The sequence below is a fragment of the Mytilus edulis genome, chromosome 13 (genome assembly GCF_963676685.1).
Source record: "Mytilus edulis chromosome 13, xbMytEdul2.2, whole genome shotgun sequence".
In the NCBI taxonomy this organism is placed as follows: domain Eukaryota; kingdom Metazoa; phylum Mollusca; class Bivalvia; order Mytilida; family Mytilidae; genus Mytilus; species Mytilus edulis.
Window position 1 is genome coordinate 60,491,393 of NC_092356.1, and position 11,610 is coordinate 60,503,002.

The following is an 11,610-nucleotide window of genomic DNA, read 5'->3' on the forward strand; positions in this document are numbered from 1 at the left end:
AGAAATGAATACGCAGACAGAACTGCCCCCTTCCGATAATTTGATTTGTCAAAAGTTGGTTAAACGGAGAAATGAATACGCAGACAGAACTGCCCCCTTGCGATAATTTGATTTGTCAAAAGTTGGTTAAACGGAGAAATGAATACGCAGACAGAACTGCCCCCTTGCGATAATTTGATTTGTCAAAAGTTGGTTAAACGGAGAAATGAATACGCAGACAGGACTGCCCCCTTGCGATAATTTGATTTGTCAAAAGTTGGTTAAACGGAGAAATGAATACGCAGACAGAACTGCCCCCTTGCGATAATTTGATTTGTCAAAAGTTGGTTAAACGGAGAAATGAATACGCAGACAGAACTGCCCCCTTGCGATAATTTGATTTGTCAAAAGTTGGTTAAACGGAGAAATGAATACGCAGACAGAACTGCCCCCTTCCGATGACTTGATTTGTCAAAAGTTGGTTAAACGGAGAAATGAATACGCAGACAGAACTGCCCCCTTCCGAATACCAGTACTTGATTTGTCAGTCTACTTATCGTTTTTGGATTGTTCTAATGAAGTTATATACAATACTCAGACTCTGTTCCCAAAAAAACTAGTGTACTAGAATTATTCCTTCTTTACCTTCAGTGTCACTTTTCCTTTTCTGCAAGAGCCTGTTTTTAACTAGAGATCCATGATGATTATCATTACTGGGTTAATGTTATCGAGAAACATGACCCGTTGAGATGCTGAGTTATATCCAGGAAGAATAGTTTAAAAGGAATGATCGGACAAGTTATATAGAAACTGAGACTACACATGTGTTATAGTAGTCTCAGATAGAAATTAAGGTTGAGACAGAACAACAAATGGCTATTATATTGATATATATGTATAAAAAAAATAATCAGTGTCGAAATTTTAGTGAGGCAATTGCCTCACTTGCCTCAAGGGTAGCTACGGCCTTGAATACACCATATCGCTATTCCCTACTGACCTGGCTGCTTGAACAATTGACGTCATACAACAATCACTTTTCCATTGTGGCGTCAGATATTTTGTGTTATGATGTCAAAATGTTACAGGAACCTACAGTTGTGATATCCATTAATGACTAATGGCGGACAAAAAGCCATAATAGTCTGAATAGTCCAGATACATGCAACTATGACACCTTGGAAGTCTCATGTAATATTTTTCTGTGACCCCTTCCTCTGAGATGTCATAGTGCTGAAACCACTTTTAAAAAAGTATTCAAACCAACCAAATACTTCCACTATTGCAGGGTTTAAGCTAGGATTTTGAGGGCTTTAGTCACTGTTGCGCATTATTAAAATCAACCTTTTTTGTGTAGCAGAAAGGGACCAAGGATATATATTACTAGCTTCATCTTTGACCTTGTCAGATTTTAAACAGGTCGAGAACTCTAGGTTTCTTTACGTCAGAATATATTTGCATAGTAATTTCCCAAACACAAGGCCAATACGACCTTGAAAAACTGACCAATCGACTCAATGAGCTACAATGCATTGTGGGCTACTACAAGTTTACTACAACCGGAAAACATGTGGAATTAGTGGAAGAACTGTCAACTAATATAGTGTCTGGGATCTTCTAAATATATGGTTTTGTTCTGCGAATGTGATTATTGTAAAATATATAACATAATCTTCAATTTGCATGCTCAGATTAAAAAAGTATTGTTTATGGGCTTCACTATTCGACTTTCTTTTTCGCCTTGTTAAAGTTGTTGAACAGGTTTTTTCCCATTGTTATGCATTGTACCTGTGCAATAATTTTACGACCTGAAACAGTGAAATTTCAGATGAAATGACCACTTTCCACTACGAAATTTTTTGAGCTCTTTTAAACCTGTATTATGTCATTCCAAAATCATTTCTGCCTAGAAAAACACGAAAACTTTCATTGAAACACTTCTTTCTGTACTGGATGTGTATTTGTTTTATCAGGACCTGAACTGAAAGTAAGAACATCATAATATTCAGTATGCTTAAAATAAGTGTTATGAAAGCGGCAGGGCGGATCCAGTCATTTTAAAAAGGGGGGTCCTAACCAAGGACAAAAGGGGGGATGGGGGTTCAAACTACATGTCCCCATTCAAATGCATTGATCGTTCAAAAAAAAAGGAGGGGGGGCGAAAAGTACGCTATAAATGACCCAAAAATTACTTGTGTAAAACAATCTAAAATAAAAAACACAAAAAAAAAAAGAAAAAAAAAAAACCCGGCCCAATATCAATCATGTCAATGAATATAATATATAAAAGGAGAAAAAATCTATCTAATAAATAAAAACGTATATAGGTTTGTATATATAGGAGCCTGTATTTCAGTGGTTGTCGTTTGTTTATGTGTTACATATTTCGTTCATTTTTTTATATTATTAAGGCCGTTAGTTTTCTCGTTTGAATAGTTTTACATTGCCATATCAGGGCCTTTTATAGCTGACTATGCTGTATTGGCTTTGCTCATTGAAGGCAGAACGGTGACCTATAAATGTTAATTTCTGTGTCATTTTGGTCTCTTGTGGACAGTTGTCCCCTTGGCAATCATACCACATCTTCTTTTTTATATTAGATCCAGCGCTGCAATTTTCACAAAACATATCAAATTTTCAACCTCGTCGCACATACATATAATAACATCATTACAGCTTATTTCTTAATGCATGTAGAGAAAAACTTTGGTTAGTTTGTATATTGTACAATCATATTAGGATAACAACCAATTAAATTCAAATATGAAATATGCAAGTTAAACTATGCCTATATATATTGTTTAAAGATATCAATCTTATTTTCAAAGCTTGTATGAACAACTACATGTATACACACAAAGCAAGCAAGCAAGCCAACCAAAGTTTTACTTTGCAAACATTAGGAAATCAGCTGTAATGATTTTATTCAGTTTGGCAAATGTCCAAGCCCGTTAAAAAACGAAAACAAAATGAAACTACAGCTGCTGACTTCACTACCTTCAAATCAAAGGGAACAGTTTGGAAGTCTCATATACTGAAATGTGACAAAATAAATGCTTGTAGATTTTGTTAACACTGCCATGTATGTAAATATTTCTTCGCCTTTTTTACGAACACAAAATTCAAGGATCACACATTTGCCTTTCATTATCTATACGGAAATTGCTGTACTCGTGAGTATTAGCACCGCCTGTTATCGACGGCTTACTTTACACTAGTAAGTTTGTCTCATGGGTAATTGTGTTTTTCGCTGTTGTTTTGTTGCTGTCTGGTGGACGAATACATGAAATCTCTGTGCCATCATCAAACATATTAATGGCTATAAATATATATCGGGTAATTCAAACCCTTTTTTCTTCACATAGAAACAACTCTTTGTTAATCTGAGCATGGAAGGAATACTTTGTATCACGAACTATAAATGAGGATACACAAAATGAAAAACTAAGCGAAATTATGAATCCCGCATTGCACGAAAAAATGTGTTGTATTTCAGTAAATAACACACATGTTCTCGGTTGATTGTAAACACGTAGTAGTCCATCATGCATTGTTACTCATTTAGTGGATTGGTCAAAAACCTAGGTAAAAATAAACAATTACATGTGCGAGAACATAAGTATGCTAATTTATGCATTTCCATATAAGGTAGTGGTCCCGACCTGTTAAAGGACTTAGGCATGATTGGCGGTTATTGTATGATTTGACTGTATTGGCTCTTAAATTATTCTGAAAGATTCTGACATGGGATCAGGAAATTTAGTTCACAATTTCTCTTCAGTTTGTTCCAGAGGACATTCCTGATCAACAAAAGTTAGATTCCATTCTTTTTAAACAAGGAATCACAGCAGAAATTAACTTCAAATGATTATCTCACTGCATAATCATTATCCTTATAAAACGTCTGAATCATTTCTATTAAGTTGGAAATGAATAAAATCCTTTTTGGAACAATTATAATTACTGTCACTTGGTGTGAGGAGGTTGTAAACAAATCAAGAATTGAACGGCCAGTAAAAATCTGAAAGTTTCTCACTTTATTTCACAGAGGGTACACTTTTAAACAGCTTTGAATTTGAACTGTTAATAATTTAATTTCTCCCTATGATTCTGAAGAAGTGTGAGCCCTGAGATAATGGTATAATTATTGATTAATCACAAATCCTTGAGACAACCCCCCTCATAGTGTCACCTTCCCCAATACCCCCCAAAAAAGATTATTTAAATTTATTATATACAAGACAATTAAATTTATTATTAAACATGTTATGCAACAGTGGCACTGACAATGAAAAAAGCTAACCTATCACCAAAAGCACATTAATTTGGTATCTCACTGAGTTATGAAATATTTTAAAAAAAGTAGGCCATGGAATTTAGGTTTTGGACCTTTCAGTTTGGAGTGTCAAAGGTCCTGGACCTTCTAGTACCAAATGTTAATTTGAACCCCTGTTGGACTTTATGAGAATTTTCGGCTAAACTTTGAGACTTAATTTTGGCTGGTCCAAATAATTATGATGTCTTGAAAGGCTATTATCTTTTTTGCTTTGACACCTTACAGCAATGTAATCATGCAGATGCCATCTTTTAGGTTGGATTTTAATAGGGAATATTTCCACACAAGTGATTTATTAATCTCCATGATCTACATAGAAAATAAAGTTAAAAAAAAATAAGGATGTTAAAAAAAGTGTATTTCAGAATTGTAGTAGGATCATAGTTCAACAAGTTCAACGTGATTATTTCTAAATGTAATTGGCAAAACAATATTTAAACAAATCAAAAGGACAGACTGTCAACAGGAAACTTTTTAAGCTTGAGAGCTTTAAATATATTTTAAAAGACTTGTATGCTTTAAAAAGGTCGACTAAGAAAAAAAATTCTATCAATAATTGTATTCCATTGTAGATTTTGAGGAAGAATCGTTTAAGGGAAAATCTCTTAGAATTATTGGCTGAACATGGGGAAGAAGAGAGTTTCACTTCATCAACCAGATCTGAGCTGACGGATGATGGTATACTGACAGAAAGTTCTAGTTACCATGACTATATTGTTGATAATGGATATAATGATAGCATCATAACAGGGGAAGTAACCATTATTGAACCTGAAGATGAAACAAACACAGATTTGATAGAAATTGATGTCACAGATGACCTTGAAGAAGAAATGGTCATCAATAAAACGTTAGTAGAAATGTAATTACTTTTAAATTTGAACTTGACCTAATGTTCACAGTTCATTGTGGTCATTGTTAAGTTAGTATATATAAAAAAAGAAGAGTGGTATGATTTTTAATGAGACAACTCTACGCAAGAGACCAATTGACACAGAAATTAACAGCTATATCATGTCTGTTTGCCAGATACTATAAGCATGATAAGAAAAGGTATATATGATAAATCTAAAAAAAAGAATGAATATGTCAGTTGAATGAATTCATGACACAAAAGAGGGTCTCATTGGGGTCTAAGCGTGACGCGGGTATGGCGATTTTTTGTTAGCTTGACACATGAAAGTCAAATTTTTGTGCCGTGAAAACGGGATACGAAGTCTAGCAGGACACGGGAAATTACAAAAAAATGAGAATTGCTTACCTGCATAGTGAAAGTGGGATACGGGAATCTGACAAAACAGTAAGCGGGATCCAGGATCAGAACCCCCAAATGAGACCTCCACAAAAACAGTATCATGTAAAATATGGTCATGCATTTTTTTTTATGAAATCCCCAACTTCAGAATTGAATTAGAATAAATCAAAAAAGAATAACGTAATTAAGCATTACATGGTATGAGACATTTGAATCCTTTAAAATTACTTTTAGTACTAATGCAGTAACAGGAGAAATTCTTGAAGATAATATGGAAAATGGTAAACCAGTTACTGTGGAAACATGGGAAACAAAGACTAAATCTCAAAAGAAAACTCAACCTGTTAACAAAGCAGCAAGCAAAGAAATTAGGGAAAATACAAATCCTTCACCAGTGAAGAAAACCAAGCAGACAAAGTCAATATCTTCAACGCAAACAACTGGTATTTTAATTTTTGTATGATATAAGGGCTATGTATTGTCGGGTTGGACACCACTTGATTTTTATGCCCATTTATGGGCATGATGTTTTCTAGTCTGTGGGTCTGTTTGTCCCTCTGTCTGTCCCACTTCAGGTTAAAGTTTTTGATGAAGTTGTAGTCCAATCAACTTGAAAGTAAGTACACATGTTCCCTATGATATGATCTTTCTAATTTTAATGCCAAATTAGAATTTTGACCCAATTTCGTTTGGGTATAACAAAAATATTGTCCGGCCTCCCCATTATTTTTTACTGAAATATCCCTTGTATTAATTTCTCATCATTCTTGTTATGTCTATCTGAGTCCAAATACCAATTAGGGAACATTATCAACTTTATTTTTTAAATTGTTGAACTAGTTTTAAAGTCATATGAAACCTCAAATTAAAAAAAATCATGTATATGTTTTTTATAACTAAATGGCTAGGTTTTATTATAAAACTTATGTACATATATATACTTTTTTCTCAAGAAAAATCTCTATTTTTTTTTTAATTGTTTGCTTCCAGTTAACAATTCACTGATATGTTATTCTGAATTCAGTGAACTCAGAGTGACCTTTCTTGTAAAAATCTAGTGATCACAATACGCATTGACCTGTCATTGAAATCAATCTTTCCTTTAAATAAACTATTATCTGATTGTACATGTTATACACATACTCATTATCCATTTCTTCTTTGTTGATTGTTAACTATAAGGTGAAAATCAGTAAACTACAGCTTCAAAACACGACAATTAATTAGCTGCCAACCTTTCGCATCATAACAAAACCAAGAGATTTTTAGCTCACCTGGCCCAAAGGGCCAAGTGAGCTTTTCTCATCACTTGGCGTCCGGCGTCCGTCGTCGTCGTCCGTCGTCGTCGTCCTGCGTCCGGCGTTAACTTTTACAAAAATCTTCTCCTCTGAAACTACTAGGCCAAATTTAACCAAACTTGGCCACAATCATCATTGGGGTATCTAGTTTAAAAATTGTGTCCGGTGACCCCGCCAACTAACCAAGATGGCCGCCATGGCTATAAATAGAACATAGGGGTAAAATGCAGTTTTTGGCTTATAACTCAAAAACCAAAGCATTTAGGGCAAATCTGACATGGGGTAATATTGTTAATCAGGTTAAGATCTATCTGCCCTGAAATTTTCAGATGAATCTGACATTCCGTTGTTAGGTTGCTGCCCCTGAATTGGTAATTTTATGGAAATTTTGTTGTTTTTGGTTATTATCTTGAATATTATTTCAGATAGAGATAAACTGTAAAAGGCAATAATGTTCAGCAAAGTAAGATCTACAAATAAGTCAACATGACCAAAATATCAGTTGACCACTTTAGGAGTAATTGCTCTTTATAGTCAATTTTTAACCATTTTTCGTAAATCTTAGTAATCTTTTAGAAAAATCTTCTCCTCTGAAACTGCTGGGCCAAATTATTTGAAACTTGGCCACAATCATCATTGGGGTATCTAGTTTAAAAATTGTGTCCGGTGACCCCGCCAACTAACCGAGATGACCGCCATGGCTATAAATAGAACATAGGGGTAAAATGCAGTTTTTGGCTTATAACTCAAAAACCAAATAATTTAGAGAAAATCTGACATGGGTAAAATTGTTAATCAGGTGAAGATCTATCTGCCCTGAAATTTTCAGATGAATTGGACAACCTGTTTTTGGGTTGCGGCCCCTGAATTGGTAATTTTAAGGAAATTTTGCTGTTTTTGGTTATTATATTGAATATTATTATAGATATAGGTAAACTGTAAACAGCAATAATGTTCAGCAAGGTCAGATTTACAAATAAGTCAGCATGACCAAAATGGTCAGTTGACCTCTTTAGGAGTTATTGCCCTTTAAAGTCAATTTTTAACCATTTTTCGTAAATTTTATATATCTTTTACTAAAATCTTCTTCTCTGAAACTGCTGTGCCAAATTGATTCAAACTATGCCACAATCATCTTTGGGGTTTCTTGTTTAAAAATTGTGTCCGGTGACCTGGCCATCAAACCAAGATGGCTGCCACGGCTAAAAATAGAACATAGGGGTAAAATGCAGTTTTTGGCTTATAACTCAAAAACCAAATAATTTAGAGAAAATCTGACATGAAGTAAAATTGTTAATCAGGTGAAGATCTATCTGCCCTGAAATTTTCAGATGAATTGGACAACCTGTTTTTGGGTTGCGGCCCCTGAATTGGTAATTTTAGGGAAATTTCGCTGTTTTTGGTTATTATATTGAATATTATTATAAATATAGGTAAACTGTAAACAGCAATAATGTTCAGCAAAGTAAGATCTACAAATAAGTCAACATGAACGAAATGGTCAATTGACCCCTGTAGGAGTTATTGACCTTTGTAGTCAATTTTCAATCTGCTTCCTTTGTTTAATATTCACATAGACCAAGGTGAGCGACACAGGCTCTTTAGAGCCTCTAGTTTTTTTTACAATTAGACAATATGGAGGCCTAGAAATTATAAAATTGTGCACAGAAGACTAAGTTGATGATATATACATGCATTGGTTCAGGAATAGGGCTCTTCACGGTTAGTTCGGCCATATTGGATAGGGGGCAGATTTTTAATAAAGAGGTGGAAATAGTATGAAAGTATGGGAAATCCTATGTGTGTTTCCAAGCAACTGCTCTGTTTTAATGATGTTTTCCCGTATTTTTCACACCATTTTTACCTTCATTATGAAAATCTGCCCCCTATCCAATATGGCCGCACTAACCGTGAAGAGCCCTATTGGATAAGCATTATTTTTCATCAGTCACTTGTTTCATGTCTTTGAGCTCAAACTATTAAAAAATCTAGATTGTAATACATGTAATATGTTAAAAGTCATGGAAGTATACTTCATGTTAAATGAAGTTGAATAAGATTTCCTGGTTAGGTTTTTAAAACTTTGCTAATATAACCTAATAAGTGTTCAATATTCTTCAGTTTAGAGAGTAATCTTTTTATATTGCTTAATTTGAACATATTTCAAAATCTTGAATAATTGAATCAAATCCACAACACTCTCAGCAGAGAAATCTTGTGTAGATTTAAAGAGAGCTCATCTGCAGGTATTTTCTTATGAGATAAAGGAGTAGGTCCGGTGAGGACCGATTTTGGCCTCAAATTTCAGGTTCATCTGACGAAGGATTTTGACCACTTTTTAAATACTTAAGTGTCTATTTTATTTGAATTAATTAGTTTATGGGAAACATTTTAACTGATTTAGTCATTAAAAACGATCCGATTCAAGCTCAAATATGAAAAATCTACCAAATATGCCGAAAAATGTCACTTTTTAGATGGTTTTTGGAAAAAATGGAAGTGGCCGCATCCGTGTTCATCCTTAACCTTTATATATGTTATGTATTATCACCAAATACAACTTACATTTCAATATTAAGGATGAACACGAATGCAGCCATTTTCGTTTTACACGAAAACAGTCTAAAATTTAACTAAAATGCTAGAATTGTGAAGATTTCAGTAATTTAGCATGACTTAATGGTGCTAGTACGGATATATATGCATTGTTTTGTCAAAAACAGCCCATATTTATGTAGCAGAAGCATTCTACTGTCCAATAAATAACTAAAAGTTTACATTTTAACAATTTTGTAAAACTGGTATATTTTGGGGCCAAAAAGGGGTCTTACTGAACCTACTCCTTTCTAAACGAAAATGTTTGTTCTATGTGGCCTTAAAGTGTTCCCTATAATTTTATCCTACAGATTTTTTTTTATTAAGTTCAATTGTATTATGTATGATCAAACTGGTTAGAAATTTGGCTGATATGAGTTTAAAAAGTGTGTGGTCTATTGATATTAATGCTGTAATGGCCTATTTATTATTTATAGAAAAAACAGAAAAGTTTTCCAAACTAAAAGCTACATTACATAAGTGGAGATTTGGCAAGTTTGAAGTGATAGAATTAGAAGGTCACAGTGACCTAGTTACAGATGCTGACAATGATGGAGACCTGCTTGTAACTTCCAGGTATAACATGCATGTATACTGTATCCCACTCTTATGGGTGTTGTGTGTTATAAGCTCTTGTATTTAAAATACTATTCAACACATCACAGTGACCTAGTTACAGAATAGGAAAATCAATCCTGGAATCTTGTGTTTACTTTTAAAAACTTCTACTGAGGTTACCAGTACCGGTATGCGGCTGCATTAAGATATAGAAAATATACATGCTATCTTCAATAATTTTGGATATTAATCAATACAACAAAAGATCACAATGTGTTCCCATTCTGTACTCCACAAAACATGTTGGAAGCTTGATTTAAAACTAAAGCATACAGAGAAATAAACAATGGTTTGTCCATAATCTTGGCAATTTTACTTTGTTATTTTATTAAAAGAAGAATGTGGGTTTAATCACTTTAATGGCAACAAATAACTTGTATAACACAAAATAGATACAGGTATGGTTTTCCTGTTTGAATGGTTTTACACCAGACATTTTTAGGGCACTTTATAGCTTGCTGTTTGGTTTGAGCTAATGCTATGTGTTGAAGATCGTACTTTGACCTATAATAGTGTGACTTGGATGTAAAGTTGTCTCATTGACACTCATACCACATATTCTTACATCAAGTTGAAGATTTGTTTTGGAAATAATAATGGAAGCCTTGAAATAAAATTATTTTTAATGCCTAAAGATCATCAATTTAGATGTGATTTAGATGTAGTTGTGTTTTATGAATATTTTACCCTATGACCTGTAGAATATTAATTTCCTTTGTAGTCGAGACACCACTGTAAAATTATGGTGTTTGGAAACTTTGTCTGAGCTGAGAAATTACGGAGGCCACAATAGTGCTGTGACTTGTGTACAACTTCTTTCAAAAGAAGATTCTGCGAGTGTTTGTATGTACTTAAGTTCAGTTTTATAATAATTATTTTATGCCTACATTCAGCAAATACAACATACAAAACTTGAAAAAAAAGTATACCGGTAATAACAAAAATACTGAACTCTGAGGAAAATTCTATAAAGAAAGTCTTTTATCGAATGGCAAAATCATAAGCTCAAACACATCAAGCAAATGGATAACAACTCTTAGATTCCTGACTTGGTATAGGCTTTTTCTTATGTAGAAATATTGGATTAAACCTGGTTTAGATATACTTGTCTCAAATAAAAGAGAGAAGAAAAATTAGGACTGCTTGCAATGTGCTGAACTTTTACCTGCATTGGTAGAGATGTTGGTTTCAGTCTGATTTGATGAAACACACCATTACTAATTTGGCTGCTTTCGTAGACTCAGTGGTAGAGTGCTTGCTTGAGTACTGAAGATCGAGGTTTTATACCCGCTAGATCAAACCAAAGACTTTTACAATTATATATTAGGGTAAAAGAATTAAAATCTATAATTTACACATATTCTTTTCACAGGTAAATCACTAGGAACAGAGAATACAGAGAGATTATTTATCAGTGGATCTTATGACTGCTGTTTTAAAATATGGTCGACAGGGAAATCAGGTATTGTAGTTGTTAAATGTGGAATGAGCACTAATGTTTCTAGTTATCTTAATATCTTAAGTACAGA

General features: G+C 33.7%; 1 protein-coding gene across 1 annotated transcript in view; it reads left to right on the plus strand.

The window, feature by feature from the left end:
- LOC139500721 (POC1 centriolar protein homolog B-like) overlaps positions 1-11,610 on the plus strand; it is a 126,620-nt gene that overhangs the window by 3,494 nt on the left and 111,516 nt on the right. The window contains exons 2-6 of the mRNA XM_071289558.1: positions 4,888-5,165; positions 5,805-6,013; positions 9,901-10,039; positions 10,803-10,924; positions 11,454-11,543. Coding sequence (XP_071145659.1) covers positions 4,888-5,165; positions 5,805-6,013; positions 9,901-10,039; positions 10,803-10,924; positions 11,454-11,543 — 838 coding nt within the window. The remainder of the gene's footprint in view (positions 1-4,887; positions 5,166-5,804; positions 6,014-9,900; positions 10,040-10,802; positions 10,925-11,453; positions 11,544-11,610) is intronic.